The sequence below is a fragment of the Dipodomys merriami genome, unplaced genomic scaffold (assembly GCF_024711535.1).
Source record: "Dipodomys merriami isolate MVZ:Mamm:240054 unplaced genomic scaffold, mDipMer1.0.p SCAF_14, whole genome shotgun sequence".
NCBI classification, from domain to species: Eukaryota; Metazoa; Chordata; class Mammalia; order Rodentia; family Heteromyidae; genus Dipodomys; species Dipodomys merriami.
Window position 1 is genome coordinate 13,360,642 of NW_027202715.1, and position 19,319 is coordinate 13,379,960.

At 40.9% G+C, this 19,319-nt stretch overlaps 1 protein-coding gene across 1 annotated transcript in view; it reads left to right on the plus strand.

Moving 5' to 3' along the window:
• Positions 1-16,594, plus strand: part of Ldb3 (LIM domain binding 3) — an 80,787-nt gene extending 64,193 nt beyond the window's left edge. Inside the window, exons 15-16 of the mRNA XM_070020769.1 lie at positions 5,797-5,912; positions 11,667-16,594. Of these exons, the coding sequence (XP_069876870.1) occupies positions 5,797-5,912; positions 11,667-11,756 (206 nt within the window). The 3' untranslated portion in view covers positions 11,757-16,594. The remainder of the gene's footprint in view (positions 1-5,796; positions 5,913-11,666) is intronic.
• The last annotated feature ends 2,725 nt before the right edge of the window (positions 16,595-19,319 follow it).

The window sequence follows — 19,319 nt, forward strand, 5'->3', positions numbered from 1 at the left end:
ACTGTGGCTCAAGTGATAGATAGAGCACTAGCTTTGAGTGAAAAAGCGAAGGAACAGTGTCTAAGCCCTGAGTTCAAGCTCCAGTGAAGATACACATGCAATAAAAATTAAATCCATTTCCTGAGCTGAAGGGATGGTTCAGTGATAGGTGCTTCAAGTCTGGCATACTTGAGTACTTGGTTCAGTCCCTAGCACTAGATTTAAAAGAATCCTTTGCTTTAAGCAGCAGTCATTGAAATGTTGAAGGCAAAGTAATAAGAATATAATCTTTGTTTTAGAAAAAGTACTAGAAATCTAGTATATTTGTTAAATACACTATTGAATGATCTTTTTTTCTTTTTCTTTTTTTTGTGCCAGTCCTGGAGCTTGAACTAAAGGCCTGGGCACTATCTTTTAGCTTTTGTGCTCAAGGCTGGCGCTCTATAATTGAACCATGCTCCAGTTTTGGCCTTTTGGAAGTTAATTGGAGATAAGAGTCTCATAGACTTTCCTGCCTAGGATTGCTTTGAACCTCTATCCTCAGATTGAAGCCTCCTGAGTATCTAGGCATGAGCTACTAGCACCTGGCTCATGAATGATATTCTTATGAACAAGATAAAGAATGAAGGGTTAGGTGATCCAACAGTTAAGCCAAACTTGGTTGATAAACCTGCCTTAGAGTTAATAAAATATATCAGTGCTAAGGATATACTTCAGTGGTAGAACACTTGCCTGCTATGAGAGGCCTTGGTGTCATCAATCCCAGGTGTTATTTTGATGAAAGTGGGTATGTTAAATAAAACAAAACCTGACCCAACAACACCCAACCCATTTTAAGCATACAGTTCAGTAATGTATTCACAATATTGTGGAACCAATTTTCAGAAGCCTTTTGTCTAATCTGAGACTACACTTCTCTCATGGCCTCAGCTCCTGGCAACCACCATTCTATTTTCTGTAACTATGAATTTTATTCCTCTAGGTTATCATCTAAGTGGAATCCTATTTTTTTTAAATAATGTTTTATAAAGGTGATGTACAAAGAGGGACAGTTACATAAGGCAGGTAAAGAGTACATTTCTTTTTGGACAATGTCATCCCTTTCCTAGCTGTCTCCCAGTTTTTCCTCCTATCTCCACCCACAAGTTGTATAGTTCATTTTCAACATAGTGTCTAGTGAGTACCACTGCTGCATTTGTTCACCCTTTGTCCCTCCATTTTTGCGCCTCCCCTTACCCTCTCAAAGATGGATAAATAAACAAGACAAAAAGAAAAGAAAACAAAAATAGCAACAAAGGGGAAAAAAACCTCTTGTTCCTATTTCCTGGAGTTCATTTCGGTCAGAAATTCTATTTTGTATGATTTTTCTTGTATTGCATTGCACTGCTGGGGATTGAAATCAAGGCCTCACACATGTTGGACTCTACCACTGAGCTACACTTCCAGCCCTATTGTAATGGTATAAGAGTAGTCACACCATTTTGCAATCTCATTAACAGGATACAAGACCTCCAGTTTCTCTACATCCTTGCCAACATATATTCTGGGTTTAAAAAAATACATTGTCATCATAATGATGTGAAGTGTTAGCTCATTGTTGTATTTTGTCATTACTTCTGTGGACAACTTGGAGGAAGACCATGAAGAGAATCCTGTTAAATCTTCAAATTAAGCCAAAATGATAGGGTTTAGACCCCAAAAGACAGTTGGTATCTACAAAGATGAGCTGAAACATTAAGACACAAGTAAGACAGGTGTGAAGGTCAACCCTTCACATCTGAAGCTACACCTGAGCGATTTGTAAGGTGGAGGTGCAGCACAATAACCTAAGGAGCTTTAAAAACTAGAGAAAAGCCAGTGCTGGGACCTCATGTCTGTAATCCTAGCTACTCAGGAGGCTGAGATCTGAGGATTGCAGTTCAAAGCTAGCCTGGACAGGAAAATATGTGAGACTCTTATCTCCAATCAACCACCAAACAAAACAGAAAGGAGTTATGGTTCAAGTGGTAGAGCACTAGTCTTGAGAAAAAATGCTCAGGATAGCACCTTGGCTCTGAGTTCAAGCCCCAGGACTGGCACCAAATAAGTTTAAAGAAGAAAGCTAGAGAGAAGTAAAATTTCTAGTCCTACCCCAGACCTACAAAGACAGAATCTCATGGGGGTACTTTACTCCATTAGACTGAGTCTAATACTTTATTAGGTTTGAGAATTGAATTTGTTTCTCAAGGTATGTTCGCAGCGCCACCAGTCTCAATATCACCTGAGAACCTGTTAGAAATGCAGGTCTTTGGGCCATTCCTTCCATCTGTGAATGACAAACTCCAGATGTGGAATTTGGTGATCTGTGTTTTAATAAGCCTTTTATGTGATTATGTTTGAGAATCAATGCATGCAAGAAGCTCTAAGCCCTTTTTCAACATAGAGCATCTGTGATTTGATGGATAGAAATCCTTTTACAATAGCAATAAAAATCCATCAAATAGAAGGAATATATTAACTCAACCTGAGACATAAGAGAGTTATTCAAAGAAAATTATAAATACCTAAAGGGAGAAATAAAAGAAGAAAAATGAGGAACTAGGTTATGCTCATGGTAGCAAGGTTCATGTATGCAGGCTTAATTCGAAACCAATGTTATTCTCCTTTTGTAGAATAAGCAAACATAAACACCAACTTTTTTAAAGAAATACATTAGAATCAGATTCATGTTATTAACTTTTATAGCAAAGTGGCAATTCTCCAGATCATAAACAATCAGATTTAAAAATGGAAAATGTATCTGTAGTCAAGGCAAATCAATTCCACAAATAGATTCAAGCCCTTCTGAGGGCAAAATATGTGAAAAACTGGTAGGAAAAGAAAGGACTTATTTAATAAGGTTAGGTGAACCATTTCTTTAATATATTTTATCTTTTGCCTATAAAATGTGAACTAAGAATGTAGTGTATGCAAGTCACTGTGGGAAGCCTTGAGCATAAAGGTAAGCATGGTAGAGATTTTGCTCTCAGAAGTGGCGCTGTAGCTCAAGTGGTAGAGCGCTCGCCTTGAGTTGAAGAGCTGAGGGACCATGCCCAGGCCCAGAGTTCAAGCCCCACCACCGACAAAAAAAAACTATATAGAGATTTTGCTCTCAATATCCTAAAGCAAACTATCATCTTGGAACATGCTGGGCTCCATATGTTCATTCAAGAATGAGGCATGGAAGCTGGGTGCTGGTGGCTTATGCCTGTAATCCATCCTGTAATCACAGTTCAAAGACAGCCCAGGCAGGAAAGTCTGTGAGATCTTATTCTTATCTCCAATTAACCACCAGAAAACCAGAATGGAACTGTGGCTCAAAGTGGTAGTGTGAGAGCCTTGAGTAAAAAGCTCAAGACAGTGCCCAGGCCGAACACACACACACACACACACACACACACACAGAATGAGGGATCCATAGATGAGTTTTTGGAAGAATGGATGACACATGAATGAATGGGTGCATGGTGGATGAATGGATGCAAATGGGTGGATGGATGGATAAATGGAAGGATAAAGAAGGGAAACCCAGAGTAATCTCACCTCTCTTGGCTGAGATGGAGCATGAGGGCTTCCTAGTGGAAAGGTTTGACCCTAAGGATTACAGACATTCAGGTAGAGAATGTGGGGAAGGGCTTTCCAAACTCATGGCTTGGTTAATACAGAAGCATGGAGGTATATGAGAGAGCTCAGAACATCTGGAGATGAAGTGGGAGTAATGAAAGCAAAGTCAGAAGGAGGGTAAGTAAGGCTTGGCTGACAGTGGAAGTGAGTTAGCTGAAACTTGCATGAGTGAATTCCTTTTACTAGGCACCTGCAGTAACTTTCTAAAAGAAGCAGAGTAATGTTTTCTTAGTTTAGGCAAGGTAATACAGTTCTGCCCACTGAAGAAATGAAGTATTTTGTCAGAGACAACATTGATGGACTGAGATATAGTACTATTTTCATGACAGAGTGTTATTAAAGCACAAAAGGGGAAATCACAGGAAAAACTATACCAGAGATCAATAAAACTCACCAAAGCTCAATGGTAAATAGGAGCTAGCAACAGAACAAGTCATGCAAAGAGGTTGAACTTTGGAGTTCATCAAGTCACATGCTACTCATTATGACTTGTGTAATGGACTCTCTCCAGATTCTTTTCTCTTCCCCCCCCTCTGTCCATCCCCTCCCCACTCTCTCTGGTTTCAGTCCTTGAACTCAGTACCTAGTGCTGTTCCTAAGCCTTCTTGCCCAATGCTAGTGCTCTACCACTTAAGTTACAGCTCTACTTCTGGTTTTTGGGTGGTTAATTGGAGATAAGAGTCTCATGGACTTCTCCTGCCTGGGTTGGCTTTGAACATTGATTCTGAAATCTCAGCTTCAGGGGTAGCTAGCAGGTGTGAACTACTAGCTTTCCCTCCTTTTAATAGGAATATTACCTCTTTATAGCTCTTCACGGAGCTGCTGTGAGGATTTAGCAGGAAACATAGTGCATTCTTCTCTCTTTCTTTTATCAGTTATAAAGACTTCTAAAATAAGAGCAATGTTTCTGAATGTTTGTGCTAAATACTTCATATTAAATTATATTATTTCATTTGTTCAACCATCCCATGAGTTGGTGCATCATTATTTCTACTCTATAGATAAGAAAGTTGAAGCCCTAAGAGGTAAATGAGTTGTTCCCAGATTGGAAACCAGCTTTGAATGAAAAAGCTAGGGGACAGCACCCAGGCCATGAGTTCAACACCCCTCTACCCCAAAACTTGGGAAAAACAGGCCAGAAGCATGGCTCAAATGGTAAAATGCTTGCCTAACAGGTTCAAACTCGATACTACACACACACACACACACACACACACACACACACACACACACACACACACACACACACACACACACACACACACATTTATAAATATATTATTAGGGCCAGGTGCCAGTGGCTCATGCCTGTAATCCTAGCAACTCAGGAGGCTGAGATCGGAGGATCATCGTTCAAAACCAGCCTGGGCAGGAAAGTCTGTGAGACTCTTATCTCCAATAAACCACCAGAAAACCTGAAGTGGCTCTGTGGCTCAAGTGGTAGAGCATTAGCCTTGAGTGAAGAACTGAGGGACAGCGCCTAGGCCCAGAGTTCAAACCCCATGGCCGACAAAAAAAAATATGCATGTATGTATGTATGTATTAGGGACCCTTATTCTTTTGTGTGTGTGTGTGCGCGCGCGCCCTCATGCGTGCTAGTTCTAGGGCTTGAACTCATGGCCTAGGCACTGTACTTGAGCTTTTTTGCTCAAAGCTAATGTTCTACCTTGAGGCACAGCTCCACTTTTGGTTTCTTTGGTAGTTTATCGGAGGTAAGAGTTTCATGGATTTTCCTGTCGGGCTGGCTTTGAACCAGAATCCCATCTTAGCCTCCTGGGTAGCCAGGGTTCTCACTGGTATCCAGTGAGAACCTTATTATTACAAAAAGCTGCAAGGAACTATGGATTAAAAAATGGTGTTTTACAATTCATTTGTTTGGACTATCAAAGATGACAGAGTCAAAGGAGACAATCATCCAGCAAAAAAGCTGATGAGAACTTCAGAAAGTGTTTGTAGATCAAATCAGCACAAGATAGTGACTAAGCCCAAGTCTGTACAACTTCAGAACAAATTATTAAAAAAGAAAAACATATCAATCACAACATTTTATTTATGTAGTCTGTGCAATGACAAACCACTGTCCTCAAACAACTGCTTTGGGGGTTATTCTGGCCTTGGGTAGATGTGGCTGGTTGTCTGATGGCTGCTCGATCCTCACTCTGACCTTTATTACAGACTACATCAATCTCTTCAGCACCAAGTGCCATGGTTGCGATTTCCCGGTAGAGGCTGGTGACAAGTTTATTGAAGCCCTGGGGCATACCTGGCATGACACCTGCTTCATTTGTGCGGTATGTTGTTAGCTTGGGGTTCTAGCTGATTGAAAGTGGGTGGCAGGAAGTAAGAAGGGGCGATGGCCAACCCTGCAATTCCCCTGTAACTCAGGCATTCTGATATTGTTTTTCAAATCTTATAAATACCATATGCCTTAGCATGACACAGTTGAACAAAGTCTTGTTACTAATGATTATCTAAAAACCCAGTGGTTTTGTTACTCCATTTTCTGATGGACAGAAAAAGTACTAAATGATCTGGAAATCAGCAGCTTGCTTGCTGGCTATGTCTCTGTAGGTGGGGGTGAAGGTGAGATAATGCTTAGATATAAGAGGGACAGATGGTTTCTTAAGGCTGTATGTTGCTTGCTTCCATTATAGTGAAGTGATTTGATGGTTTCCACCAAAACTGTCACCATGAACACCAGATTGCAGCTTATTGTTTAGTCTTATGAAAAACTGAGGTAAAGTTTCTCTCCTTTTTGGAAATGGTGGATAAGAGACTCACTGACTTTTCTACAAAGGCTGGCTTCAAACCTCGATCCTCAGATCTCTGCCTCCTGAGTAGCTTAGGATGACAGGTGTAAGCCACCAGTGCCTAACTAAAGATTTCTCTTGATGGAAACTTAAGAAGCAATAGTGAATATCCCTTTCTTTTCCTGTCCACCTGTTCTTGCTATATAGATGCTAGGAGATAAACCTTAGATTAACTATTAACTGGGATCAGTTTATTTTACTAGGAGACTGGTGTTTCCCCTCTCAGGAATCTGGGTTGGGGTAAGGACATGATCTTGGACATACTGACATTTATACATTGAATTATAAGTAGGAAATAATCATCTCTGCTAAAGCCTTGTAAAGTCTGTCTTTAAATTAATGTTTGTGTATATGTGTGTATACCAGTACTGAGGCTTGAATTCAGGCCCTTGGCACTGCATCTTAGGTTTTTTTTTTTTTGCTCAAGGCTAGTGTTGGTGATCTATCACTTGAGCCACAGCTCTACTATCTGGCTTTTTGGTGATTAATTGGCTTTGAACTGGGATCCTCAGAGCCTCCTGAGTACTTAGGGTTACAGGCATGAATCATTGACACTGAGTGACCTCATTTTATTTTGGAGAAATTAATGTTATACTTTGTTTTGTTATTGTCAGTCATGGGGCTTAAAGCTAGGGCCTGGGTGCTCTCCCTGAGCTCTTTTTGCTAAAGGCTAGTAATCTATCACTTTGAGCCACAGCTTCACTTCTAGTTTTCTAGTGGTTAACTGGAGATAAGAGTCTAACAGACTTTCCTGCTCAGGCTGGCTTTGAACAACTGGGATCCTCAGATCTCATCCTCCTGAGTAGCTAGGATTAAAGGTGTGAGCCACCAGTGTCCAGATATCTATCTATCTATCTATCTATCTATCTATCTATCTATCTATCTATCTATCTATCTATCTGTCTGTCTGTCTGTCTGTCTGTCTGTCTGTCTGTCTGTCTGTCTGTCTATCTCTCTATATATATTTATTTATTAATCAGGGTTGCTCAAGGTAAATTTTGGGGAGTGAATAAGATATATGTGCAGATTAAATTTGAATAATGTTTTAGACAAATATAATAGAGAAAAATCCTATAGAGTCCTCTGCCATATGCCTTTGGCTCTCCACTTTGACACCTCTACTATTTGTGGGATGTGTTGTATTCACTCTGTATTAGTTTGTTAGGGCTGCTGTTACAAATTGATGGTTTAAACAACAGAAATGTATTCTCTCACAGTTCAAGGAAAGTCTAAAATCAAGTTTCCAATAGGCAGTCATGCGTTTTCTCCTACCTTTTGATGATTTCCAGCAATCCTTGGATTTCTTGGTTCACAGCTGTGTCATTCTCATTTCTGTCTCCATCACTACATGGCTGTCTTCCCTCTGTGTATCTGTGTCTTCACCTGGCCATCTCTATGTGTTTGTCTTTTTGATCATATTGGATTAAAGACCAACCTTTTCCAATCTGATTTCATCTTAACTTGTCTTTTTTTAATGTGTGTACTTTAAATGGAACTTGAATTCAGTGCCTTGTGCACTCTCACAGCTTTTTCTGCTCAAAGCTGGCATACTACCACTTGAACCACACTTCTACTTCTGTTTTTTGGCTAGTTAATTAAAGATAAAAGTCTCTTGTGTTTGTCTGTCCTGGCTCGCTTCTAACCATGATCTTTAAGTCTCATCCCCCTAAGGAAGTAGGACCATAGACATAACACTGGTACTCAGATAAAACAACATTTTATTTTATTTTTATTTTTTTGCTGGTCCTGGGACTTGAACTCAGCCCGGGTGCTGTTGTTTCTACACTAGCTCTCTATCACTTGAGCCACAGCTCCAAGACTGGCTTTTTGTGGTTAACTGGACCTAAGAGTCCCACAAACATTCCTTCCCCAAGGCTGACTTTGAACCACGATCCTCAGATCTCAGCCTCCTAAGCAGCTAGGATTATAGGCCATGAGCCACTGGCATCCAGCTTAAACTACATCTTAATTGCATCTGCAAAGAGTCTGTTTCCAGATAGGGCTGCTGCTATTACCATATGCACTGGGTAGTCTGGAGGTCCTGGGGTTAGGGATTCAACATATGAACTTGTTTTATTTAAGAGGGAGTATTACTAATTGCTCAGGCTAGCTGTGAACTGCTGAGTTCAAGAGATCTTCTTGTCTTAGCCTCCAAAGTAGCGGGGATTATAGGTATGCACTACTGTATAGTTTCAATTTATAAATTTTGAGGGACAAATTCAATCCCATAATACTTATTTTCCAGCTCTTTGAACACATTTTCTGCTTTCTTAGGTCCTGTAAATCTATTAGAGCTACCCCTCCAAAAACAGGCCGATGGTGTGAATATTCTGGCTTTAAGATGGTGGCTTGCAGAACTGGGGCTCAGCCAGGCATAGCATAGGGTTCTCTGACCTTTACTGTCAAGCCATGGCTTGTTTTTTTTCCTGAGACACTGCTTGCTAGTCTGGTTACCCAACTTCTAGAAAGATCCAAGAGACCTGGAGAAGGTCCAGGTAGACAGAGCCACACATGGCCTCTTCTCTGAAAGCAGGCTGATGAGAGGGCTGTGTTGCCCCGGGAGGAAGTTGTGGCAAAGGTAATGGAGAGTCCTCTCCTTCGAGCCATTAGATTCTGCTCAATCACAACAGTGCAAGTCCTAAAGAGAGCATAGAAGAGATAAGATGGGTTCAGGCTCATAATACAAATGAGTTTCAGGAACTTATGTCCAGGGTGAGACACTCACAGCATTGCTGAGCAGATTTGCTTAAAGAAACTAGGCAGAGCCAGGCACTGTGGCTTATGCCTGTAATCCTAGTTACTCAGGAGGCTGAGATCTGAGGATCAAGATTCAAAGCCAGTCCCAGCCGGAAAGCCTGTGAGACTCTTATCTCCAATTAACTACTAGAAAACCAGAAGTGGCATTGTGGCTCTAAGTGGTAGAGTGTTAGTCTTGAGCCAAAGAGCTTGGGGACGTGCCTAGGCCCTAGTTCAAGACCTATGACCAACAAAAACAAACAAGCAAAAAAACAAAAACAAAAAACTAGGAAGGTCCTGATCTTTGGAAAATACCATGGAGATGATTAGATCTTCTTCTAAATCAGCCTTGTGAGGCACTCTCTTCCCAGTGAAACATTGCAAAGTAGAACATAGTTTTAATGTTTTTGTGCTCAATATTGCTATATCCCCTACAGGATATCAAGGTAACTCACGTGTCATCAAACAGTGCAAAAGTAGACAGGCCTCATTTATTTTTGGGGGGGATTACTGGCATTTATTTTTCTTGAGTACTCCTTCCTTCCTTCCTTCCTTCCTTCTTTCCCTCCTTTCTTCATTAAAGCACTATTTTAAAGATAACAGAAAGTTTTATTTTGGTGGTTCTAGGCGGTTTGAACACAGGGTTTCACCCTTGCTAAGCTGGTGCTCTACATTTGAGCCAAGCCTCTAACCATGTTTTTCATTAGTTATTATTTATTTTGTGTGTCGGTCCTGAGCACCTTTTACTCAAGGCTAGCACTCTACCACTTGAGCCATAGCACCACTTCTGGCCTTTTCTGTGATTTAATTGGAGATAAAAGTCTCACTTTCCTGCCTGGGCTTGAATTGCAATCCTCAGATCTCACCCTCCTGAGTAACTAGGGTTACAGGTGTGAGCCATTGGTGCCTGGCTAATTGATTATTTTTGATATAGGGTTTCATTTTCCACCTAGGTGAGTGTCTGAGCCGTGATCTGCCCACTTTATTCTTCCAGTTGCTGAGATGATAGGCATATGTTACTTTGTAGAGCTTCTTCTCGGTGGAGATGGGATTTTGAGGATTTTTTTGCTTAGGCTGGCTTGGAATCATGATCTTCCCTATCCCAGCCATCCAAGTAGGTAGGATTACAGCCATAAGCCTCCAGCACCAAGCCTATTGAGGGTTTTAGTCTCATATACTTTGCTTATTAATAGGGTTCTAGTGGCATCTCAGGTTGTAATTTTTTTTCTTTTTTTTTTTTTTTGTTGGTCCTGGGGCTTGAGTTCAAGGCCTGGGCATTGTCCCTGAGTTTCTTTTCTCAAAGGTAATACTCTCCCACTTGAGTCACAGCGCCACTTCCAGCTTTTTGTGTATCTGGTACTGAGGAATTGAACCCAGGGTTTCATACATGCAAGGCAAGCACTCTACCACGGAGCCACCTTCCCAGTCCGCTCTTTAATCATTATTAAGGATACTTTTTTCCAATATTTTGTTAGTTTACTAATATTATTTGCTTAGATGTTAATCCTTTTTGTGGGAACTGACATATGAACTTGCATTAGCTTCTTATACATGTAGGATAGCATGAGTTGGACACTTCATCACATACATTCTCTGTTCTGTTAGATTTGAGTTTTAGTCCATGTTCTCTGGAAGTCTTTATTTTTTGTTTGGTTGTGCTGGTCTTGCTTGAGGCTTAAACTCAGGTCTGGACAGTGTCCCTGAGTTCCTTTTACTTATGGCTAGCTCTCTACCACTTGAGCCACAGCTCCTCTTGTGGCTTTTTTTTTTTTTTTTTTTTTTTTTAGCTTTCATTGGAGATAAGAGTCGCACAGACTTGCCTGCCCAGGCTGGCTTTGAATCGAAGTCCTCAGACCTCAGCCTTCTGAGTATCACTTGGCTTGGAAGTCTTTATTTTCATATAGCTCAACTGATCTATTCTGTTTCACTCATTAAAGCTAGTTTTGCCCCTGCACAAAGACATATAATAGCACTTTTTGTTATGGGGTGACAATGCTTTGTTGTTGTCATTTTGAGATATAAGATCTTGCTCAAATGTAATCCTTCATGACCATCCTAGGGGACCACTCGGATGTAAGCAGGCCCAGGAGAAAGATCATTATAAGGTTTATTAGAGGGGCCATATTTCCCAGGAGAGGAAGTACAAGGTATCCGTCCCTATCCTAGTGCCAGGAAGGTCTGGGGGCAGGTAATGAATAGGTGCATGTGCAGTAGGTCTGAACAGGGAAAGGGAGTGATCCGCTATATGGCAGGAACTCTAGGGCAGGGAGGAGCTCTGGTATGGGTGGAGCTGAGAACCAATGGTAATAAATACTAACACCAATAATCTAGGCTAATGTCAACTCAAGATCTAGGAAGGTCTTGAGTCTTAGTTTTCCAAGTGCTGGAATTACAGGTATGCACCATTATGCCCAACTTGACTGAAATCTCTTTTGCTCATGTCTTATTGCAATGTGGGCTATAAGACTCCATCTCATAGAACTCTTTTCTCTCTCCCAGGTCTGCCATGTGAATCTGGAGGGACAGCCATTCTACTCTAAGAAGGATAAACCCCTGTGCAAGAAGCATGCGCATGCCATCAATGTGTAAAGGCCCAGGGCATCTGGGGTGGGCAAGACCCCCAGCTGCTCTTGCTACTGGCAACAAAAGATTCAAAGAGGCTGATGTTTCTTTGGGTGGGAGGGAGAGGAGAGGAAGCGATTGAGCTCTTTTGAAGTATAATTTTAATCTTTTCTTGTGTACACAGATCATGGTATTTGCATAGTTCAGACTAAAAGCCAAATGAAGATTTTAAACCAAGCTAGTAATTAATCCAAGACTGGAATTGCACTTCAAACAGTTAGGACAGGATTACAGGAACTCAAACGCAAAAAAATGAAAAGTAACTTTCTCCAAGTGATATACCTTACCTGCCACCCCCATAGTAGAGACAGAGCTCAGAGTACTTACAGAGAACCCCAAATATTTAATAGAGCTCTGTAGAGCTCCTCCAGCAAACAAAATTAAGTGCCAAACAGTACTTGCTACGGGATATTTTTAGAGCTGTAGCTGAGAGCTTGCTAGCTAAGACCAATCGGGCTTTCCTCACCAAAAAAGGAAGTGTTATTCTATTACTAGTGTCATGAAGCTACCTCTGCACATCAGACCTTGAACAAACTTAAAATGCCTAAAGGGAGCCCAGATGTCTGGAGAGATGTCTTCTGGGAGCCACTGGCAGAACTGACAAGGCTCTGAGAAGGGCTCTGCCTTGTACTGCTGAGACTGACAGGCTTTTCAAAGCATCTCTCTTACAGTTTTGAAACATCCAAGAAGGCTTATTGGCTCCTTTTTGAATTGGGAAGGGAAAACAGATTTGGATTCTTCCAGTTTTGCTTTGCAAGTGCATGAGGGGAGATATAAAAAAAAATCTGGATTGTATTTGGTCTGTGTTTCTAAGAGGTTCCTGAGCATTTGTCCTATGCATGTATTTTACTCTCTACTTACAACTCACCGCTCATGCATGACCTCTTTCTCAGCACACTCCTCATCCCCCATGGAAAGAAGAGAAGAGACAGTGTCTGATATGGGTTGGAGGAATAGCTGGCATGTCCAAACTGTGGGTGGGGAGGACCCTTCCTTTCTGCCAACCTCTGTGAGAACAGGCTGCCGACCTTCAGGGCCTCATTATTCTCTTTTTATTGTTCTTTTTGTGCTGGTATTGGGACCTGGGTGATGTCCCTGGCAAGGCTAGCATTCTACATTTGAGCCACAGCTCCATTTCCCCCTTTTTGGTGGTTAAATGAAGGTAAGAGTCTCACATGGACTCATTCCAGGGTTGGCTTCAAACCAAGATTCTCAGATCTCAGCCTCTTAAGTAAATAGGATTACAGGCATGAGGCACTAGCGCCCAGCTTCACTATCTTCTTTATGTGTTTAAATACAGCACACTGATTATGCACAACCATTGTCACTACTGGAAGGAAAAAGTGGATATAGATGCCATTTGGGCCAATATCTTGAATGGAGCTAACATTATTTAAATATTTATTGAAGTAGAATGGGCCTTACAAACTGCTTTACAATGTAAGTGATAGTTTAAGCATGGGAATGTTTCTTTAGTAGTAAAGAAAGAAGTTTCTTTTTTCATTTTTTGGCACTGCCCCTGAGCTTTTTTTGATCCAGGCTGGTACTCTATCAGTTGAGCCACTGCTCCACTTCCAGCTTTTTGGTGATTATTTGGGGGTAAGAGTGTCTCACAGACTTTCCTGTCCAGGATAGCTTTGAACTGTGATCCTCAGATCTCAGCTTCCTAAGGAACTAGGATTACAGGGAGCCACTGGTGCTAGCAGAAGTTTCATTTCTGAGGATGGAGGTGGCAGGCACATTGAAAATGGCGTTAAGGCAGGCAGTCAGTAAGGATGCTTCGCACTGGAGCACAACAGTTAGGCACTCTTCCAATTCACTGCTACTTTCTCCTTGCTCTGGTTTGGGACTTTTCTCTTTACGCTTTAGAAATGTTTTACAGAAATGTGTTAGCACACTTTTTTTTTCTTCTGAGAACGGAGGCATTTCAGGGCTGGCCAACCTAACACAGTGTATAAGGAAGAAAAAACAGTTGGCCAAATCCTGGGGGGTGGGGTGAAGCCTACTAACTTCCCCCAGGCAGCATTAGGGAGGGGCAAAAGGTGCCCTGTCAGAAGCCTAGCTTTACCTTTGATGCAGGGAGAAAGTGGATATATAGCCCCAGCAGAGGAATTCTGCTGGGACAGCCTGGAAATTTGGCAGAAGGTGCAAACAAATACCTTAGAGCATTCTGTTATTTTCAGAAAGTTCAAATATACAGGGACAAGGAGCTTGCTGATTATACAGAAAGCTCTAATCAGGTTTTGGTTTTTTGTTCCTTTTCTAAAAGTCTGTCAAATCATCAGAAACTGGTCTTGCAGAAAGAAAATAAAAGTTCCCTAGAGTTATTTCTAACATCTCTTTGTAAGGTTTTACAAATGCACACATGCCACAAATACAGAGGAGGAGAAGAGATATTAAAAGACAGCTTTATACCACTCTCTACCGAATTTTTGTGTATGTGTGCCAGTACTGGGGCTTGAACTCAGGGCCTGGGTACTGTTTCTTACCTTTTTTGCTCAAGGCTGGTATCCTACCACTTAAACTCCTCTTTCAGCTTTTTGGTGGTTAATTGGAGATAAGAGGCTTTCAGAGTTGTCTGCCTGGGCTGGCTTTGAGCCAATATCCTCAAATCTTAGCCTCCTGCATAGTTAGATTACTCTGTGAGACAGTTACCTGTCTTAGTTTTCTCCTTCCTCCCTTCCTGCCTCCCTTTCCTCCTTCCCTGCCTCCCTTTCCTCCTTCCTTCCTTCCTTCCTTCCTTCCTTTCTTCCTTCCTTCCTTCCTTCCTTCCTTCCTTGCTTCCTCACATCTCTGAGTTCATACCGTACCTCATTTTCTAAGAGACTCTTACCAAAAACCCAAACAATAAACATTTTAGGGGCTGGTGCTATAGACCAGTGGTAGTATGTTTTCCTAGCATGCACAAGGTCCTGGGTTCCATCTCCGGCGCTGCAAAAAAACAAAATAAAAGCAAAGACCACTTTAAAAGGAAAAGGAAGTTGTTTTAGTGGGGTTTATATTGTGTCTGTGAGTCTTGTGTAGTATCAAGATTAAGGCTGTTTGTAATTCAAGTGAACATCACAGATGTCCTAGGACATCAAATACAATTTCTAATAATTTATATTGAGGTGTTCTCTTTGGATCTACAGTTCTGTCTGCTCATTGTTAACCTTAATTTAACATTGATAAACATTCACTTTTTGTAATGGAGTGACATATCTGCAGTGTCCGTTTTAGGAATCTAGCTTTTTTAATGTTTTTAACCCTGGTACTCTTGCTTTATGATTTTTTTGGGGTTAAGTTTTCAGAAGTGAAATGTAGTGTATTAGAGGTGTGCACAAAACTATTTTGCATGTTCTCTTTTTTTTTTTTTTTTGGCCTGTGTGAATTCACTTATTAGCAAAGTAAAACTCAGAAGAAGATGTTTAATACAGATCTTTCTGTGTACTTTTTTCATGTAACATCAAAAGAAACCTACTTGTATATGGCCACAAATAAAAGTATGAGACAAAACTAAATGCCTTGTGAAAAAGAAACAAAATTTACTTGCTCAATGACAATTTAATCACTTCATTTAAACAGACAGAGTTAGGTGGGCACCAGTGGTATACATCTACAATCTTGGCCACTCAAGAAGCTAAGATCTGGAGGATCAATACTTACTGTTGCCAGGGGAAAAAAGATATTTTATTTGTAGGCATTCCTTAAAAATAAAGGAATGGGTGGATACTAGTGGTTCATGCCTATAATCCTAGCTCCTGAGTAAGCTGAGATCTAAGGATCACAGCTCACCCCAGGCAGGAAACTCTGTGAGCCAGTTAATTTCCAATTAACCACCCAAAAGCCATATGTGGAGCTATGGCTCAAGTTGTAGAACACCAACCTTGAACAAAAAAGCTAAGGGACAGCACCCAAGTTCTGAGTTCAAGCCTCAGTACTGGCACAATGAGTAATAAATATCACAAATAGCTCAGAAGCATGAACTGAACAATTGGAGTTGGTGTCATTAACTTCTACCAACATTTCTGACTGCTTTATTGAGGATTTATGGGCAGAATAAAAGTTGTTCATTTGTTCATTCATTCACTCTTTCAACAAATATTTATTGGGAATCTACCAGGTTCTAGGAATTGTTCTGGACACAAAGGACATGATAGTATACTCCAAAGACAGTAACTCTGCTTCCATAGAACTCCCATGTTAGTGAACTGGAATCAGAGAAACAAGTAACTAACAGAGGGCATGTTAATTCTTTTCTTTTCTTTTTTTCTTAGTTAAACAATTATTGTTAAATAGTTATACAGAGTGGTTACAATCCCACAAGTCAGGTTATGAATACGATGCATCTTGATCAATGTCATCCCTTCCATCATTCTCCAACATTTCCTTCCCCCTCACATCCCTACTGTTAAGTTATGTAGTTCAATTTTTATATACTGTATGATGAAGATAATGATTCATTTGCTCACTCTTTTTGTTGTGTAAGTGGAAACATATTTGAACTATTTAAAGCTGTAGATAACACTGACATGAAGCTGGACATTCAGAGTTAAGGGTATAGCATTGGGAAGGAGTTCTGGATTAGATATACTGGAAGGAGGTTGTATACACTTTTCCCAGTAGGGAGTTCCAATGTGGAAACACTACTTAAAATATTGGTTACACTTCACCAATGTCCAATAATCTTTCTTTATATTCCACTCACATTTAAACCTTCAGTGAATTTGGACAGCACAAATGCTTTCTGATTTTTGTCCCAATAAACCCATTGTAAATTGGAAATACTGTGTATGAAAAAATGTATTGAATCTACCTAACCTACCAAACATCACAGCTTAGCAACACAGCATACTGTTGAGTATAGTTATTTCCCTAGTGATTGGGGTTACAATGAGTTGGAACACACTGTTACTGCCTTGTATGGAGAGACAAGATGATTGTGCACATGGCTAGCTCATAAAACAATCCAAATTCAAAAACTGAGCTAGAATTTCTACTGAATTGACTTCATGTGTGCGCCATTATAATGCTTTCATGTGTGTGTGTGTGTGTGTGTGATGCATACGCCAGTCCTAGGGCTTGAATTTAGGGCCTGGATACTGTCCCTGAGCTTCTTTTGCTTAAGGCTAGCACTCTACCACTTGAGCCACATTGCCACTTCCAGCTCTTTTTGTTTATGTGGTACTGAGGAATCAAACTCAGGGTTTATGTATGCTAGGCAAGCACTTTACTACTTAGCCACATTCCCAGCCCCTAATTGTTATTTTTAATGCACAAACATTTCCTGAATAGTAAGGCTCTGTTGTAGGTGTGGAGAATGAAAACTGAGACATAGTTCCTGTTTTGGTAAAGCTCATAATTTAAAGAGACAGGCAATCAACAAGTGACACAAGCAACAGAATCTGAGTGCAATGGGGACATAAAACAGAGTCACATGTTGGCGAGAGGTAAGCTGTGCTGAATGTGGTCAGGATAGAACATTCTGAGAGGTAACATTTGAGCTGAGGTTTCAATGATAAGAAAAACTAACCACACTAAAGTTTGGGGTAGGGTGCTCCAGCCAGAGGGAAAAAGAAATGTAAAAAAGCTGGTGCCATAGGCTCACTCCTATAATCCTAATTACTCAAGAGGCTGAGATCTGAAGATTGCAGTTCAAAGTCAGCCTAGGCAAGAAAGTCTGTGAGACTCTTATTTCCATTTAACTACCAAAAAGCTGGAAGTGGAACTGTGGCTCAAGTGGTAGAGCGCTACTCATGAGCACAAAAGCTCAGTGACAGCATCTAGGCCCTGAGGAACAGAAAAGAAAGAAAAGAAGGAAGAAAGAAAGAGAGGTAAAGGATTTAGGGAGGAATCTTAGAATGAAGGTGGTAGAATAGATTAAGACTTTTCCAGAAAGCTACACAGACATCCAAGTACAAAGAACAAAGAAAACAGTTTATTGCCAGCAATGGGACCAACAAGACCCCTTCTCACAGGGAGAAGTGAGAAGTATCAGTTATTGTCTGAGGTGACCTATATAACTAGGAGGGGCAGAGACCCTGGTGTGCACGTGTGGACCAGGGACTTCATCATAGTGGTCTAGGATTGATGGCTGCCACCCAAGTAGTAGACAAGGGGCTCTGCAGCTGCCCAGACATGAAGGTCATTCTAAGGGGCTCTTACTGCCTTATTTGGTGGTAGCTGCCCCAGAGGAGTGTCATAGGTAAAAGGGGGTTGGAGGCTGATTATTTATTGACTTTATTAAATGAACCTAGCATTGCCTAGGAAGAGAGGATGCCAAGCTGTGAAACTGGGGAAGGAGCATGCTAAGCTTTGGAAAAGGAGCTCACTGGGATAAAAGAAGGTAAAGGAGAGGACTTTGGCTACATGGAAGAATACCTTACAAAGCTTGATGACTGCAGAGAAGAAATAAATGGTTGACTACAAGTAAAAATAAAGAACCTTAACTGGTCATGGTGGCTCATGCCTATAATCTTAGCTCTTCAAGAGGCTAAGATTTTAGAATCATGATTGGAAGCCAGCTCAGGCAGGAAAGTCCTGAGATTCTTACCCCCAGTTAACCACTAAAGAGTTGAAAGTGGAGCTGTGGCTCAAGTGGTAGAGTACCAGCCTTGAGCGAAAAGCTAAGAGACAATGCCTAGTCCCTGAGTTCAAGCTCCAGCATTGGCACAGATTTAAAAAAATTATTTTAAGGACGAAGAACCTAACTGTGATAAAGGTACGAATTTTATTTTTTTCTCTAAGGCTTTTCATTTGAAAAAATGTTCAAAGCCGCTGTTAAGCAGCTCTAGACGAATCTGTGAAAGCTATGCAGGTTGGAACATAATGGTCTAAAGCCTGGGAAACAGAAGTTCTGCATGGATATGAAGTCTGGGAAACACAGATGTATGCTTGCATACACACCCACACACATTGTTTCACTTAATTGGAATCATACTATACATACTGTTGTGAGATTTGCTTTCTTTTAAGAACCATTTGTTTTCTAATTCTGCACTTCACTAATCCCAGTTACACCTCTATTAAAGCCATGGAAAGGGTTATCTGAGAATGATCATGAGTTCATCTATTTACTCAGCTTGTGAGATATATCCTGTCATTAATTTTATCAAGGTATTTGGATCCTTTTCTGAGTCACTAAGTGTTTACTTTTGTGCTCCCCTTGAAACCTCAGATTTCCATGCCTGGGTTTTGCTCTACTGTGTTACCTTCATGTCACATTGCCCTCCGAGTCTGCCTGGGTCACAGGTGAGAGGAATGGGTGCAGTCATTGGTTGTAGAGGTAGGTTTGTAAAACAAGCCTGACAATCAGGATCTTTCCCCAAGAATATGTATCTTGGACAGAGATACTCTCTTCCTTTCCTTTTTTCTTTTTCTTTTTTTTTGCTGGTCCTGGGGCTTGAACTCAGGGTCTGGATACTGACCCTGAGCTTCTTCTTCTCAAGGCTAATGTTCTACCACTTGGGCCACAGCTCTACTACTGGCTTTAAAAAAATTATTGGACACCATAGTCTCACTGACTTTTCTGCCTGGGCTGGCCTTGAACTG